We start from the raw sequence: 18,098 nt of genomic DNA, 5'->3' as shown, positions 1-18,098 counted from the left end.
GAGTTCTACCATCGAGAACAAAATACAGGGAAGAACCATTGACAGAAGAAGAAGAAGAAGAAACGGAAGAACTGCAAGCGACAGAAACTGAAATTACGGAGCCGTTGACCGTAAGTCCGGATTTACAAACGGAACCCGAAACAGAGCGGTCAGAACTCGTCGACGAAATCGAGGAAGATGAAGGTATTAATGATAATTTTATACGCTGTGCATGGTAATTAATAACGAAATCTTTACAGTGCGTGACACGAAAGAAGATGTAATAGAGGAAAAAGAAGCGGAAGAAGAAAAGGAAGCAGAAAAGGAAGAAGGGGAAGAAGAAAAGGAAGCAGAGGAGGAAGAAGAGAAAGAAGAAAAGGAAACAGGGAGGGAAGAAGAGGAGGATGAAGAGGATAAAAAATTAGAAGAAAAGGAAACGGAAGAGAAGGAGGAAGAATAGAGAGAAAAGAAGGCGAAAGAAGTGGAAGAAACGGAACGAAAAGTGGAGGAGATAGAAAAGAAAAAAGGAGAGACGCAAGAGTGTCTAAATGATGCCCAAGAGGCTGACGGTACAGAACCCGTTGTAGCGGAATGATATAAATGCGCTCGTTTATTAACTTTATTAAAGCAATATACTTCCAAAATAAGTTTATTAACTTTATTAGCGCAATATACCTTAAAAAATAACCATCCGGAGGAACGACGGTGCGCCAACCTTGAAATTGAACTACTGTCCGAAACTTCTTTGGCCCTTTTTGTGGGCGAAGATAAAAATTACAATGAAAATTCGTATGCAGAAATCTTATAGCGGGTTTAATGTAAATTTGTTAAATACATAGAGCGGTGTCTTCGTACAATGGCAAAATATATATGTGATATGATCTTTTTTTTCTACCTTTTTTGTTAAACTCGAATTTCTTAATAAATAATAACCAATAAATAGCGATATAAATACATCTATAGCAGCTAGCTACTGTGTGTAAAAAAGACGAGTAGCCAACGAACGTGCGAACTAGAAACGATATAAATACAAAAACTTGGTATGAAAAAGTGGAACTTGAAGTGAAGAATCTTCGTTAAATTTAAAACGTGTGTCTCCACGGTGTGCCTTTCGCTGAACAACAAGTACCAGTCTTTATTAAACGAGACTTGAGGTTTTTGAATTGATTGCAGTCCCCTTCCCTGAAGATCGGACCGCAGCCGTGTCTGCACGTTCTCCCCATCGACACACGATTGTCTCGGAAGCGGCATTTATTGCTGCTCGAATATTTCTCCCCTTGTTTCGCGTTCACGATTTCATCCAGTTGACAACTGGTTTCCGACGTGAACGATTTATCGCATTCGTCTTTAGTTCGTTCGCTCGAGAATTCAGGGCCGCCGAGATATGACTTGTGCTTGCACTTTTTATTAGTCTTGTACTTTTCCACCAGAATACACAAAGAGTCCTTGTGATTGATCGTGCCCACGGAATCGTCCACTTCCTCGTCGTTCTGCTCTTGCACCGTCGAAATCTTTTCTGAATTGTTCGCGCAACAGTTATGACTGCAGATAGATTCGTGCGGGGTTTGGTCCTTGGAGCAGCAATTTCTCCGATTATTGGAGTTTGAGGAGCAGAGACACGTGTCTGACGCGAGACGCTTTTCCTTCGATGAATAACTGTTTGGGAAAAATTTCAATAAAGATCGTGAACTAACTCTTTGACGACTTATAATACTGAATGATTAAAATTCGTGTCTGATCGATTAATCTATATAATTTGCAAATGTACAACTCGAGTGTACTTTATCCCAAATACATTTTAACCCATTATTCGCTTATAACAAAATTTACAGTCCTGGTATTTTTAAATATAAAGGATATCGATTTTAATCCTCAATAGGATAAATGTAGAAAATAACAGATAAATATTTCGTATGTTTTACGTTTACCTGTTATCACCAAGTCCACTTTACAAGCACTTTTATGAATGTAAAATAAAAATTTAACGTTACCTACAACCTTTTGTCATATTTTGTCATTTATAACAAGAAAGCAGTTATAAATAGTTCCATTCTGACACAGTTCTATAATAATACAAACTAATCCCGTTTTATGCTTCAACCTTATTTTTATTAACCTGTTGTACTCGTTGTCGCAACGATGATGGCAGTGATCGTGAGAATGGCAGCAATAATGACGACTCTGACGATACCAATAATCCCGATGAGGTCGTAGAAGATCAAGGGTCGAATGTTTCGCACAACGGAATGTGCGCGAAATACTAGACGACGATGGGTAGTTATCCTTTTGCGAGTTTCGATGATACGATTTATGATCTCTCCCTCCGGCATTACACTCGTGCTCGTCTTTATTGCAATCTAAACAAGACGAAATTATTAGGATAATTCGCGGTAATATAATTCACATCGATAAATTCAATGACAAATTCGATTTATCGACAACTGAAGATTCAAGAACGCGAGGAACTTTGATTTACTTCGTTTCTCGGACGAGTCGCTGCTTTTAACATTGTCCACTTCGTTCTGATCGCAGCCGTACGGAAGATTAACGGAATCCAATTTAGTGGAAGTTTCTTTCGGGTTTCGTCTTGGAAAATAAGAATATGAGCCACGACAACGACTAGAATTTCGAGGTTCCGTTATGAAACTTTTTATTGCCTTCGCGTTACAACTGAAAAGAGAAGCAAACGAGTATGCGTTATTTCTTTGTATTCTTTTAGTGCTTATACGACAAAATTGATAACCCGATAATAAAATTCTTATTTCATTCTGGCTTCACCGACGTAAAATTGAAACAAAAAAGGAGAAGGTTAAAAATTTCAATTTTGTAAAATTTTTCCCGAAGGCGTGTTGCCATTATCGATCGACCATATCAACAAATTTTCGGAGTACAATCGCTCAATGTATGGTATACAATAAGATATGAACTAGATATTGACATAATTCTCAGTTATAAATTAGTCTCTCATCATTTATAAATTAGTCTCTTTAATAACATTCTGAAAATTGCTTGAAGCTAAAATCGATAAAGACTCATAAAATAATATTACTTTCGCCTGTGATTAATCCAAATTGTGAATACTAAACTATACTACATATATTTTCGTGTTGTAATTGTGCAATTTAATTCAGAATATCTCACTACTATCATATAGAAAAATGAAATATTAAAATTAAATTAGAATTTGATATTCTTCTTATAATTACAACGTATTTTTCTAAAATTACTGCGAAAACTGTAAACAGCCAGCCACCTAAATATTTGTCAAATTAAAACGTTCCTGATAATCGATTCTCGTGTACAAAATGCGCCATACCTTTCTGTTTGTTCCGATTTAGAAAATTCGCTTTTCTGCGTGATCCCATTGTGCTCTTTGCTTGGGACGATGTCGAGTGCATCTCCAGCATTGCATTGATCGTTACGTTTACGACAACAACTGCAGATTATTGGCTTCTGGAGTAAGTTTTCCTTGATCGAACCACTTTCGCCGCACTCATCGTTCCAGAATGCCTTTGCTTCCACGCGATTCGATCTTCCGTTTGAACAGTTTCTCGATGGAAGCGACGAATTTTCTTGATCGTTTAGCTCCTCGTTTCCGCTGACGCTTTCAGTCTGATTCCAACATCGTCAAAGACAACAATTTGCAGAGAAATGTTATTAAAAACGTTTCAGAAATCTTTCATCTAAATTTAATAATCTAAATCAATCAGCTGCAAATCCTAATGCCAGGGAATTCTTAAGATCGAATCATTGAATGATACATAAAAAAATTAATCTGGATTTATAACTTGGTTCAATATAATACGACATAAACACGAATAGCGAAAAAATTTGTAGGATACTAGCAGCGAAATTACCTTATCGAACTTTGTTTCTTCTATATTGCTATATAAACCAAAATTTTTCGGAAATTTACGTCGAGCTCGGCGAAAAGCTACGGCGGCTGCGACCAGTTGATGCGAGGATGACGGACAAACCTGGGACATGGCTGAAAAAGTCGTATGAACCGGTTCGAATATTTCCCGAATTTTAAAAATATCCAATTTATCATTCGGAGTAATTGGTTAAGTTTGCTATGGGGAAAATGGTAATTGACGTTGAAGTGAGTCGCGCTATTTCACGAATAATTTGCAAAAAATCGAATTCGATTCTCCTATCGATGCGAACAATTCGAAACTAATGCAAATGACAAGTATAATACAATACCTAACGACAGTCTTCTATTTATAAATTTAATTTTTTGCATTGGAAAATTTTCGATTCTTAAAACTAAAATTATTGAATGAAAATTTTGTTGATTTATATATTTGAAATTATATCACTTAAAAATCAAGATTTTTAAATTAGATAACCCGTTTTAAATGTATATTATTCCTACAAAATCTGAGAGTCTTCTGTTAATTATCCGGAACACCAGCACGATTTTACGATACCTGATTCTATTACAGCCTTTAGCGTGCAGTTCGCTCTGTATAACGATAGAGAATTCCGGCGGCGTACGATTTCATTGGATTTGTATTAAACAGAATTTCGTGCAGTATGAAAACCTAAGCCAATATTCGATCACCGCACATTTCGTATCGAAACGTTTAACGACTTTAATTAGAACGATAGCCGATTGGTAGGAAAAACAGATCTGTTTTAACATCCATTGACTAAATGGAACAGTAAATCCTGTTAATTTCATGTTTCGTCAAAATGAATAATTGTAAAACAAACATGTGGATTCGTTGAACGTATATCAAAGCTTCTACGTGATATCGGATAATCACTAAGTTAACATTTCATCAACGAAATAAATTTAAATTTCATTAAAGTAAATAGAAAATATTAGAAAGGAAAATTATACTACTCTCTGATAACGTTTTCAGTGTTAAGAAAAATCGCATAGTTAATTATACAAGCGGCAATAAAATAATCGCTACTGGAAATGGGTGAAAAATAATAAGAACGAATCTCGTGATCGATAATCAACAGAAAATACGTCGTTTCTCGTTATCAGAATTTTAATTAACGATGAAATAACTGAGGAATGTTATTTGACATTGATTGAAGTTAAAAGTGCGCTGACGATTTTAAAACATTAAAGACTTAATATCATTCAATAAAATAATTCCAAAACTCTTGCAATTTGATTACATCGGTATATCAAAGTAAAACAGCTGTAATTTAAAGTAATAGCTATTTGAAAATAGCCATTACCGTACATATATGAGAATCAACTACTTTATTTCTTGTAAATGTTCCAAGCTAACCCGATGTATAAATCGTTCGTCCCAAATCGTTTCCGTGAATTATGCCATGGCAAATTCTCAAATTATTGTGTCCATGGGTCAATGTACACGCCAGCAGGGGATCTTATACAGACTACAATTCCCATTGGTATGATCACTCGTTCCAGATAGAAGTAGCTTGTCAGTTCGTGCGACTGATATGAGCACAAAAGATAATGCGCAATTGCGCAATCAGGGGCGGAGTATGATATCCTATTTGGTAATAAATTGTAATAAAAGTAGCGAATGAAGATACTTTCTTCTAAATAAATTATTAAAAATATGTCTAAAACTATTAATTCAGAAATAACATTCTGTTTAGAGATATGGATATTTATGTAGTATTAAATTTTTTTTAGATGTAATTAAATGAGTTATACGTGAGTTGTACATAAAGAAAAATATCCAAAATACAAAGAAACCATTGCTATCAAATTAATTTATTGAGAAAGTCACTTTCTACCGAAAAGTGTATATTTATAACTAAATCATAAAAATATAGTGACTTAAACGAAAGCAAAAGATTTCATACATTGATCAAAATTCAATAGATTCGAGCTTGACGCTTTAAACTTATAACAATAAAATATCATAATGCATCAAGAATCTCTTCATAAAAACACGAATGATGATCATTGATACTAATCCTACTTACTTAATCGTTAAATCAAAAATATTGTACTATAACAGCAATTAATCAATTTACATTTTGCTTTTACAGATCCGTATGAGAATTACGGCAAACTTTTACATGAACGAGACATCCGCGATTTTAATATCAACGCCTCGTAAGATTACGGGCAACGATTTATTCACGTTTGTATAGAAACTGTTTGTATACACCATGAGGATATACTATCTTAGATAGATGTACGGTATGTATAAAGTATGCCAACAACAAAAGAAGGAATAGACTCCTATACGATAAATTTGAGACTGGATTAATTACGTTCTACGAATACAAAAAATTATACTTCTAAGTCCTCGTGTGATTATGTATGTGCGTGAATACTAAAGCATTTCTTGGAACTAATCAGAATCGTTTCTCCTTGTATGCACCCGCCACAAGCTTCCAATACATATATACTCTTTCTTGCAAATCGCGCTTCACAATCGCGGTCTCTGCGTTACATGATTACGCATCATCGATCAAATTCCTTATCTCACTGATCACGCGTATTGTTCGTTCGTAACGTTGCATTTATAAATTCGTTTATACTATCATTCGCTATCTAAGCCTTTAAGACATTCGCTATAAATAATTTGTAAAATATACACATTTTTTACAGAACAGCATCTTTGCAACGACACATTAGCAATGAAATAGTTACTATCGCAAGGAACAATTCGATAAAGATAAGATAATGCAATACCATCCATTTACGTTCATTATGCTCTTTAGAATCAACGACATTCGTATAAATTTATTGATAGAACGATGTGAAATCGGACGGACTGCATCAACCATCTTTTAAGGTACTAACGTAAGAACTCCATTCGTATTGTATCATATTTTAATTCATCCACGGTGGACAGGAAGTCGGTGGTTGATATGTCTGTGAAATTGGCACCTGATAATGCTGCACATTTTGAGGAGGATGCTGCGGTCGCTGCTGATGATGCGGCGGTGGTGGTGGCGGTGGATTGCAAATGGATTGCATCAATGGGTGTGAATTGTAAGGAGGAGGTTTTGTCGTATACGGTGGCATTTGATTATACTCAACATTCAACGGATGCTCCAATATCGCATTTTGTATAGGCGAACGATTACCTTCAATGTGTCCTAAATAATTACGAAAACATTTAATCATTATTTCATACACCGAAATTTAGGAGTAAAATATAAAAAATGAACACTCTTGTAAAGAAAACATATTGAAAAATAAATGATTATTTTAAATAATTTGAAAGCCACATCAATTGTAGGCGTACAATTTTAAAAGCTTCTCTTAAATATTTATTAGACATAATCAAGTGTTCCATATTAAAATCGAGTCATAATCATGTGGATTTTATTTACAAACATATACAACTATACAATTATCGACAGTATCGTTATTCGTTGTGAATACCTCTAGGTCTAATTTGTGGTGGTGGCATATTTGTTGGAGGTAATGTAGGACACACTCCTTGATGCTCTCCATCCCTTGGCATTGGTGGTGGTCTGCCCCATGGAACTCTAACATGATGTGTTTGCCACGGTGCCTGTGGTGGAAGTGAAGGAGGCAGAGGTGGTCCACTTCCAGGATGCATGTTTATCGAATCTCCGATCGGATTTTGCTCATTTCCTATTACATACATTTATATATACAATGAAATCTGTTCTCCAGCTCATAGGAAACATAAAAATAAATATACCAGAACAAATGTTAGATATACCTGTATTTATGCCTGCAGTTTTTTGATCCAAGCTGCGTTTCTCACCTAAATAATGAAAATTCATGAAATGAAATAAAGTACATATACAAGACGATGTGGAATAACTATATGTAAAATATATTATAAAATTAAATATGGCAAATAACGTGATGAAATATTGTAATACAACTATTAATTAATGATAAATTAAAAATAAAATAAAATTATAATATATCCTTTCCTTTTACTTAAAACTCAAGCTATAATTTGTTAATATGCAGATTAAAATATTAGTTGATTTGTTTAAATCAATACTGCGCAGTGATAAATTCTCTAAGTATTTCTTAAAGTTCTACGGAACACTAACAATATTTCACGCTGTTCACCATTTCTTAGGAAAGAAAAAAAATAGTGATTATGACGACTAAATGCATCTGGAAGCGCATAATAAATATATCCATGACATTAGGTCACGATTGCTGTAAAGCCTCCTTAGTTTATATTATTTGCTTCATTCGTGATCTGCAAAATAAAATTTATTATTAAAAATTTGTTTTCATCTCCATCATCCAAATTCCTGGTTTAAGACATCCATCAGATTATTATTCAATTCACTGTAAAACAAATAATGAAATCAATTGCATACAATTATTTAACAGATCCAACATTTTTACTCTGTAAACTTTGTACACATTTATAGAAAAAGCTACATTAAATAATTTGTAAACACCATGAATCATTAATGTCAATATGACGGGCTGCTGCTCCATGTATTCACATGTCCAGCGTCAGAGATCTAATTCCAAGATACATATCCCTGGCATTTCGACTTGTTAAACTTAAAATACTCATATTAAAACATAGAATGCATTTCAACAGAACACGAACGATAATAATTATAGTTAATACTGGTTAAAAGTAATCACTGAAATATAAAATCACTTCATTGCACAGAGATCTGAAAACACATATACATACTTTAATAAAAAACATATGAAAAAGCATTAAAATTAGGATGCTTAAGTTAACTATTTTAATTATATAATATAATGTAGCGAAAGTTTTGTTAATTCTAAATAATAACAAATAAAGATAAATGGAAAGCAATCTATCTGTGGTATCGTAAACTTCGTAGACAATTCCGGAAGTCTATCTGCAAAGTGTCTGGATGAGTACATGAAAAAGCGAATCGCTAAGACATATGGATTAAGAGTAAGGGCAAATTCGTATTATTTAGTAAAAAATATATTTACAGTAAGTAATGTACTACAAGCTAAGAGTATTAAGAAACAATGCTAGATACTCATCTGAAATGGGAATATAAAGACAGTACTGAGTTATAAATATAAAAATTATTAATTCCGACTAGTTCATGTAATGAAATTAAAGTATTTATTTTAAAGAAATATATGTATATTATTAAATACATTCAATATATTGCACTTAATCATTATTATCTATGAAGAACTACACTCGTGTTAATTTTCAAAAGGTATCCAGCATTTTTTCATTTTGAATACTCTTAGTTACAGACCTGGATGTGGAGGTGGCATTAGCAGCTTGTTTCGATCTCCATGAGGAAGGCCTGCAGCTGCTTGTGATGGACCATGTAAGACTTGTTGCTGTCGATCACCTTCTCTGCTTAAACAATTCAGTTTCAAATTATTAATTCACAATTGATGATTATAAAGTAAACATTTCAAAATTTAAGCAAATATCACCTGATGCACAGCCATGGATATTTCTGAAATGTTAAAAGCACCTGGTGTCTCCAGGGAATAGTTAATGGTACCAAACTTTGTCTAAAAAGTACTTAATTGTGTTATAACTTAATAGCACAGAATATTATACTAAAAGAATTACATCCAATTACTCTTTAAATTTACAATTTTTAAATTGTTTTACAATTTATAAATTGTAATTTTATTATTGTAATGTCATTTTATTATTTTCATTGAGAATAATAATAACAAAATAAGCAATACTGACAGTGTATATATTTACAAAAAAATTTTACCAAAAGAAATATATAAATACCTAAATATTTTTTCTCTGCATAATATTCTGTGAAAAAATTAGTTATATTCACAATCATTTACTTTAAACATTTTGATTACTCAGATCTATCTTTATACTAATTTTATACTTTTTTACAAGTAAAAAACAGAATAAGTATATTTGAAAATAGTTTGATTGTGAATATGTAAAATTTTTTATACCAAATTATAGTTGCAAGAATAAATTGATGTTCCTTACTCTATAATATCAAATATATTTTGCTTTTTTATTTTTTATTTTATTTTATTTTTTTCTTTCTTTATAATTATAAATTTGTGAGTAAGGAACAACTAAAAAACTTCCTGCTATCTATTGAGTTTGGTACATCTTGATCAAAGCAGGTTTCTGAAAAAAATTTAATTTTATTGAATTGCATGTGTTTAAGCTTACTATAATATAAAATAAAATGACTATATATAAGTTACAATCTTTTTTCATATCTAAGCAATGAATTATTAAGCAGCTTTCACAAAATTAGAGATTCCATCACAGTTGGTACTATTACAAAATGTAATTGCAAATATTAAATGTGTATACTTATACATATTTCTTTTTCAGCTTTAATATTAATCAGACACTATAAATAAACATGTTTATTTTGTATTTTAAATATGTATTTAAATATAATTGAGGTTCATTAAACCTGCTTTATTCACCTAATAAATTTTAATGTTCTCGCATATTGCAAGAAATTTTTACTTCATATGTATAAATGACATAACTATAACTAATAGAAGTAAGTGAATAAAAGTTTCAACGATTTTACTTACCCTGTTCCATGACGCTGAGCAGGTAGAGGACCACACTGATAAGGTGATGCTTCCTGTTATAATACAAAAGTTTATTTGAATTTTTAATATCTTACACAATGGTAAATTTTTATTTTATCAGACATGAATTCTAAAAACTAACCGAATTTGTTTCAACATCTGAAAATCTTCTTTTTACACCATGAGACTTTTGTTCTGGGGAATCAGGCTTTTGCTCAAATTGTTGAGGTGGTGGTTGAACTGTATAATGTACTTGAGGGGGTATATGACCATTCTGATATTGCATATGCTGTGCATGGTACTGTATCTGTGCTTGAACTTGCGGTGGAGGTACATTGTGTAGAGGTATATTTGCGGGTGGCATCTGAACCTATTAAATTTTACATTCTTATTCATGTATACTTTAATTCATAAAAATGTATACATACTATAACATTACCTGTAGTTGACCCTGTGATTGCATCATTTGTTGCGGTTGTTGTGCTTGATATAGCCATGGAGCATTTTGTGAAGAAGGTGCTTGTGTCGGCGGTGGAATACTAGTAAGAACGTTCATAGAGTTCGACATTTGAGCAGCAGGCGGTGGTACAATTTGTGGAGGTGGTACCGGTTGTGGCTGTGGCCCTTGATCCACTGGTCCTTCTTGTTGATGTTGAACCTCACCTCCAGGAGGAAGAGGATGTTGTTGAGGATGTTGAGGCGATTGAGCATTGGGGACCAAAAATGTTTGCGTAGACGGAGGAGGTACTTGTAAATGAAATTGGGGAGCATGACCTTCAAATTGTGGTGGTAACATATGCTGAGCCACAGCTTGAGATTGTTCATGATTTTGCTGTAACTGTGGTGGAACAATATGCTCCCCAGGTTGTAACACAAACTGTGTTTGAGATTGTGATGCAGCTGCTTGCACCTGCTGATATTGTATTTGGTAAGTTTGTGGTACTGGAGGTGGTGGTTGATTTGGCGGGAAATTTGGCGGAGGAAAATGAAGGTGTAATAACGGTGGAGGTGGTTGTTGAGTTATGTTAATTGGAGTTGCTGGAGGTGGCTGTTGTAAATTCACGTTAACAGCTTCGATTATCCCTTGTGGCGGTGTAGAAGGCCTTTGTACATTTGGTTGTGTATAAACATAAGAAACCGCACCATTAACTGGCGCACTACTACTTGTAATGAAGTTTTGTTGAGCTGGACTCTGTGGTGGTGGTTGACTCATAACATACATTTGGGCTACAGGTTGCGGTGATGATTGTGATCCAGGTTGAATCCCTTGAATTTGTAGCGGTTGCCCAGGATGAATTTGATATTGCACTTGACTGACTGTTGATGGAGGACCAATTAATTGCACTTGTCCAACTGGTGGAGGTGGCATAAATGTTTGTATTTCCTTCAAGCAAAACATTCCATTATAATAGAACTAATATTAGATTTAATAGGTAGTACATCTATAAATTTGTTTATTTGTTACCTGAGTTTGTGGTGGTGGTACCAATGGTCCAGAATGGGGTGGAATGTGTACTCCAGGTGGAGGAACTGTTATACCAGAGCCTGGTGCACCAGTCACTGTAGCAGTGAGAATGGTTGCTGGCAATGTTACTACACTACTTTGTGGGTGTTGTATAATATCTGTTAAGAATGATTTGCGACAATTACAGACAGAATTTCTAACAGCCATGAACTATTAGTGTATGTGCTCTACCTTGATGTTGTATAGTAACAACATTAGGCTGTCCCAAAGTACCAATGTTCATGGTTTGAAATTGTGCTATAAAAGATGAAAGTGATAACAAATGAAAATCTATAATCACATTTAATATTTATAAAATGTAATTGATTCATACTTTGTGGCATTTGCGACTGTTCTATAACTTGCTGTGATTGTACTGGTGGTGGTTGCTGCTGTATATATGATTGTAATTCCGATTGCATTGTCTGAATTAAATTAATTGCTAACTGTTTTGCATTTTGTAATGCTTCTGGCTTTGGATGCCTATACAAACAGAATGTATAATATAATTAATTATTATAAATTCAAAATTATTATAAAGAAAATGTATAACTCATCTTACTCTATATACAAATGCAGTGGTTCTGGAGATTCAGTGCCTAAAACAGGATCAATGAATTGCGACCCTCTACCCCTTAAAGTTATATTTGCACCTGTTTCACCCCTAATGTATAATAGATTTGCTCCACCTGCACCTATAATTCTGCCTCTTAAATCAAATCCTTCTGGAGCATTTTCTATCCCAACACAGATTTTTTCCTGTAAAAATAATTGTGTTAATGACAATAAAAGACATATATATACACGTAGTTAGTAACTATGCATAATATAAAAGTACTGCATACCACAGATGTAACTCCGGAATGTAAACTCATAAGAGGTGGCGGTGCATTAGTAAATCTACTTGGCCTATTTAAAGAACTTTGATGTTCTGTTTTAATAATTTCATTAATTTTTTGTATAGCCACTGTAAAGAGGATAAAATCCTAAATTATTAACAATTTGCAAAAGAGAAATAAACAGAAGTAAAGCAACATACAATCTACATTATGTTTTGCATGTCCTTGTATATAAAGATACAAAGGTCGCTCATTAGGGCAACGTAACTTCTCTTGTTCTGTCATAAAACGTCCACGTGTTGAAACAGTAGCACCTAAAAGTTAATTAACATGTCCAATATAAATAATTGTTATATAAAATAGATGCAAGTAACATGTAGAATAAAAAGATCCATAAGAAAATATTATAAAATATAAAAAATATACCTGAGTAAGAATTAATTTCATCTTGTATGTAACCCTTCGTAAGCAATGTGCGGGCACTAGGTGGTATTTCATTAATTTCAAACTCTGATGTATATGTTTCCCCATTTTTAAAGGTTGCATTTGAAGTTGTTAACTATTTGTTGTAGAAATAAAATTAACTTACAAAATACTTATACCAAAATTAAATTATTTCATGAACATACCTTATTGTTTGAATCTGAACCCCTTAGTTTTCCTTTAGCCATAGGGATAAAATATATACAACTTTGCCAAATATTTCTTTTTTCATAACGTCAACACATACAGAAGATTAACGTCATTCGAACATTTTTTTACTGTACTAAAAAAAGGAAATAAATGATTGTAATATCTCCATTACAATACTTCCTTTTCTAGCTGTAAGTAAATCACGTAAATGGTATAAATTTTAGGTTATTACAGATACATAGTAATAAATTTCCAATTAAACACCAATGACTTGAATTTTATTGCTACACATACCGTTATTTACTAAATTTAAGGGTGATTTACGATTTCACATGACAAACTCGCGATCAAAATACTTAACAGCGAATTAATTTTAAAATGATATCGCAAAATTATTAATCGGTACTACAAATCACTTACTACCATTTTTTAGTACTCTATCGTTGTGTGAGACGCTGTGACAGTGACAGACTTGCGCGTATTAGATAAAGTTGCCATGTTAATTTTACATATATGAAAAACAAAAGATTATGTAACTAAACAAGTAATATTTTAATTTTTCCATGTATTCTTTAATCATGATTTTAAAAAATTTTACGATAAGTTATTATAGATTTTATCCCCTTAATTGAAGTAGCATATAAAGTATTAGAAATATCTTTTTACGTTACACATAGTGAATATCAAGATTAAATTAAAATTAAAGCATAGTTTTTCAAGGATGTGTTTAGAGGAAAAGAAAGAAATAATACAATGAATTTTTTATTGAATAAATAGTTTATTTAATTCTTTCATTATAATATGTGCATCTTATTTTGTAATATAATTAAAATATAAATAATTGCATACTATGGACAGAAATATCGCGCCGATATACATATATATACTTCGTTTATTGTGCAAATATAAATAAATCATATTTGACTAGTTTGCGCATTTAATTAATATAAAGAGCAGCTTGGAAAATTCATTATGTACTATTGTTACAAAAAATGCGTTAATCTTTCTTAGGATATTACATTTACAACTCCTAAACTTGAATAATACTAAAAAAATAACAATATATTGTTTCTATTTAGTTATTATATGTATTTAGATAATACATAGCTTCCTACCAAAAATTATAGACATTTTTATTAATAATTCTTCTAAAAAATATTTGTTAAGCTTTAGACTGTATTATATTGTTTTCTCATGCAGAATATAATGATCTTGATTATTTATTTGAATTTTACATTATTTTATATATTTCTCAGAAAAAAAGTTATTAGACAGAAAGACGTCCTAAACAATGACAATGAAAATTCATCTATTATTTTGCCACATAAAGCTTAACTATTATATGTATATATATACCACTCATGTACATATTGTTTGAAGAAATAGAAAAATAGATTGTCCTTAGTCATAAATATATTAATATTTGTAACTTACTTAATGTATGGTTACCTTCTTCAAAATTACTTTTTGAAGAAATTTGCCATTAAAATAATTAATTAAAAATAAGTAATTTAGTTCAATTTTAATTTTACATCAGTGACACGAATCAGTCTCTTCTCCCAATAAGGCCCTTTTAAAATCTACAAATTTCACTTTCAATATTTTCAATTATAAATATAAGATATAAAACATTTTTAACTTGCAGTACAAACAGAGCTTAAAAGACTTTTAAACGTGCTCATTATGTAAACTGCACTCAGTTGTAATAAAAAAAAAATAGTTGACAAAGAAACTGATATATAACATTTGTTATACAAAACAATTTAATGTAATAATATCTGAAAGACAATGAAGCTGATAAAAAGGAATGTCATTATTATGTACATGAGTTATTAAGTGTAAAATATAAGTTCAGGAATTTGTCCTTCATTAGTAGATGTTCCATTATTATCTCCAGTCTCAGTACTAAATTCAAACTTAACTTTTTCATTCCCTGAATCACTATCCACCACGACTGTTTTTAAACCTTTAGTTCCAAAATGAGAATAGGGACCCTAAAATAGTTACAATGCACAATGATAATCAACATAAGAATACATTGAAAATAACTATCATATACCGACCTTAAATGTTGCTGATGCAGTGTAAATTGTATTTGGTAAAATTTCTGCTAACTCTTTAAACATTAATCGATAAGTGTATTTTGAACCATCACAGCTGAAACTTGTTGAATTTGTAGCAATCACCTTTCCAGAAGCAGTATGTATCAATTCTATTAATACTTCGTATATAGCAGAGACATGCATACTACCATAGACGCCATAACCAATAAGAAATATGCGTCTATCAACGCTAAATCTAAGAAAGAAGAATCTATCTAAATTATTTAAAACACTATACACATGAAAATCTCTTTAGATTTTGTGTTCAAAATCACCTTATACGGTCACTCGTCCCATTGTATCCCCATTTACTTTTGGTATGTTGAAATCTGCATACAGTTTGTTCTTTACCAGTCATACAACAGCGAGGCATTGTTTGAAATCCTACCACTGGTTTGGGATTTAATATAAAATATGAAAATAAAGAAAGAACCTAAAACAAGCAGTTTTTAAATAAGTAATTTCGTAAATATATATAGGATATATATTAAATGATACAATTGATACTAGCTTCTGAATAATTAAGAAGTCCAGATTTTGCTGGGCCAGCTGTAAATTCCTCTTTTGACATTAAGGGAAAACGAATCAATGAAAAAGCACTACCCAAAACAAACCGCTGATTTTCTGGCGTAACTGGTAAACGATGCCTTACACATTCTGCTTCTGACCATCTATTTAGATGAAATAACAAATAATTATACATACGCATATTCATCAAATATCAGATACTTCATATATCATACTGTTCTACCTTAAAACTGCTTGAAATATTTTAGATTCTCTAACACGAAGAGTGTCTCTTTCCAAAACAATTTTTAATGTATCAATATCAATATCTGTAAATCCATCTGCATTTAAAGCTTCTGTAGTAAATCTATCAATCGTATCCAAACATACTGCAGCCAGTTGTGATTCATCAAAAAGTCGAGCTTGCGTTAAAAGCAAAAATGCATTATCACTGGTTAAATTATTTTTCAAATAATCCACACAGTGCTTCTCTAAAGCAGACACCGCATACTTTTTAGCTGTATATAATGTAGTCATCACAGTTTCAGGATCTATCTGTATCTCATCTGTATATAAAAAAAGAAGCACTGCCAAGAAAGCAGCAGGTTCTACATCAGGTACTTCTATTTCCGAAGAAGCTGTTGCAAGTGTTCCATTAAACATTGCATCAAAAACGGCACTTCCAGAAGACAAGACTAGTTTATGAGCTGGTATACGTTGCTTTTGTACTCCCCTTCCTACTATGAAGCTTACATCCGACAATATTTCATTGTTAAAAAGAAAAACAATTCTTTCACGCATTGTTGCTTTTGTACCTTGCCAATTATAAGCCACTGTTGCCTGACCATTCGTAGAAGTACTTTCCAAAGCAGCAGTATCTTGAGGTATTCCTACCAAATGCAACGTATTTGCTACATTTGTTGGAGGCCTATTAAAAAATTAATATCAAGAGAATTATGAAAATGTTGTTTATAGAAGTATTATAATTGTAATTAATTTAAAATTTATCACTTTTAAAAAATACAAAAGATTTATTAAAGTACTTACTTATCACCATTCGAAGATGAGGACTCTCCAGCTCTTGCTGTTGATGAAGTTGATTGATCTTCATCGCAAACGAAATTAAGCGCACGTCTGGCACGTGAAAGGATAACATTGCCAGTAAGTTGGGTATTTCGTACAGGTTCTGGAGACGAATCGCCAGATACGGCGAGATTTACATTCTGTTGAAGTTCGTCACCGTCTTCTTGACCCAAGCGCAAATTATGCAGTCTTGACACGACAGTTGGCACATCGCTCAAGGGAGATTCCGAGGACATTTTCACACAATGAAACGGATTATTTTTGATGTATTATCCCGTTTCATCGAAGTATTCCGAATCGTGTCAACAAAAGCGGCACGATCATTCACATCAGTTCGTTGGTCTTGTTGCGCTCATTTAACGTTCTACACAAACGAATATCAAAGAATTGGACATGATAGTATTAAAATAAATGGTTAAAAAGTAGAAATGTCATTGTATAGACAAAATTTTTTCACCTGTTCACTGGCAGGTACCACTCATAATGGCTACATACATGTTCTTTGGCGAATGGCACTGAAATAAATTCTGCTTGCTAGATTGCCAGTTGCCACAGACTATACCGTAGCGTCTGTATCTATTACGACAGGATATTCATGCATAGGTATTCGATCGCTTACAGTATAGTTAGTGCATCTACAACGTAAATACATACTTACTCTATTCAGAAGTACGTATTAAAGTCTGTGCAATTAACATTTACTCGAGATAAACTTTCACAAATTTTTACATGACATGATAATTATTTCTATATTTATTAGATAACAAACAAAAGAACGAGATGTTGAAAACTGTTATCTACGTAATTGACTCGTGGTTTGCAAATATAGTTCACGTTATTTCTTGCAGAGGACGTTGTAGGTATTAAGAATGCAATGGATAATTTTTGGATTCATTAAAATATTATATTGTATTCTAATATTAATGTTAATTTTGTAAATATGAATAGTTTATCAAATTTACTGTAAATATAATAGACTCACTAGTTACAAT

General features: G+C 32.4%; 3 protein-coding genes across 7 annotated transcripts; all 3 read right to left on the bottom strand.

The window, feature by feature from the left end:
• Positions 1-584: 584 nt before the first annotated feature.
• Positions 585-5,042, bottom strand: LOC100645324. Its single transcript, XM_020863407.2, has 5 exons — positions 3,837-5,042; positions 3,296-3,591; positions 2,456-2,649; positions 2,096-2,336; positions 585-1,635 (listed from the first exon to the last, which is right to left on the bottom strand). Exons 1-5 carry the CDS (start codon positions 3,963-3,965, stop codon positions 1,062-1,064), a joined length of 1,434 nt encoding a protein of 477 aa, XP_020719066.1. The 5' UTR covers positions 3,966-5,042; the 3' UTR covers positions 585-1,061.
• Positions 5,043-5,676: 634 nt separating this feature from the next.
• Positions 5,677-13,895, bottom strand: LOC100645080 (extensin). 5 transcript variants are annotated; one of them, XM_020863342.2, is made up of 17 exons: positions 13,709-13,894; positions 13,411-13,603; positions 13,208-13,340; positions 12,982-13,095; positions 12,788-12,909; positions 12,505-12,701; positions 12,277-12,425; positions 12,135-12,200; positions 11,904-12,061; positions 10,878-11,822; positions 10,581-10,808; positions 10,439-10,491; positions 9,332-9,412; positions 9,145-9,248; positions 7,632-7,676; positions 7,325-7,540; positions 5,677-7,035 (listed from the first exon to the last, which is right to left on the bottom strand). In XM_020863342.2, exons 2-17 carry the CDS (start codon positions 13,450-13,452, stop codon positions 6,767-6,769), a joined length of 2,922 nt encoding a protein of 973 aa, XP_020719001.1. In that variant the 5' UTR covers positions 13,453-13,603; positions 13,709-13,894; the 3' UTR covers positions 5,677-6,766. The 5 variants fall into 5 exon arrangements, with proteins under 5 accessions (XP_020719001.1, XP_020719002.1, XP_020719003.1 ...); XM_020863343.2 differs by having other exon boundaries at positions 13,411-13,547; XM_020863344.2 differs by lacking the exon at positions 12,135-12,200 and having other exon boundaries at positions 13,709-13,895.
• Positions 13,896-15,246: 1,351 nt separating this feature from the next.
• On the bottom strand, positions 15,247-17,342 carry LOC100644964 (BTB/POZ domain-containing protein 1). The gene is made up of 6 exons (XM_012309537.3): positions 17,071-17,342; positions 16,268-16,951; positions 16,028-16,187; positions 15,792-15,949; positions 15,478-15,712; positions 15,247-15,408 (listed from the first exon to the last, which is right to left on the bottom strand). Exons 1-6 carry the CDS (start codon positions 17,340-17,342, stop codon positions 15,247-15,249), a joined length of 1,671 nt encoding a protein of 556 aa, XP_012164927.3.
• Positions 17,343-18,098: the final 756 nt, after the last annotated feature.

The sequence above is a fragment of the Bombus terrestris genome, chromosome 6, assembly GCF_910591885.1.
Source record: "Bombus terrestris chromosome 6, iyBomTerr1.2, whole genome shotgun sequence".
Classification (NCBI taxonomy): Eukaryota; Metazoa; Arthropoda; class Insecta; order Hymenoptera; family Apidae; genus Bombus; species Bombus terrestris.
The sequence above is the reverse complement of the archived record's forward strand: the minus strand, read 5'-3'. Positions and strand labels throughout refer to the sequence as shown.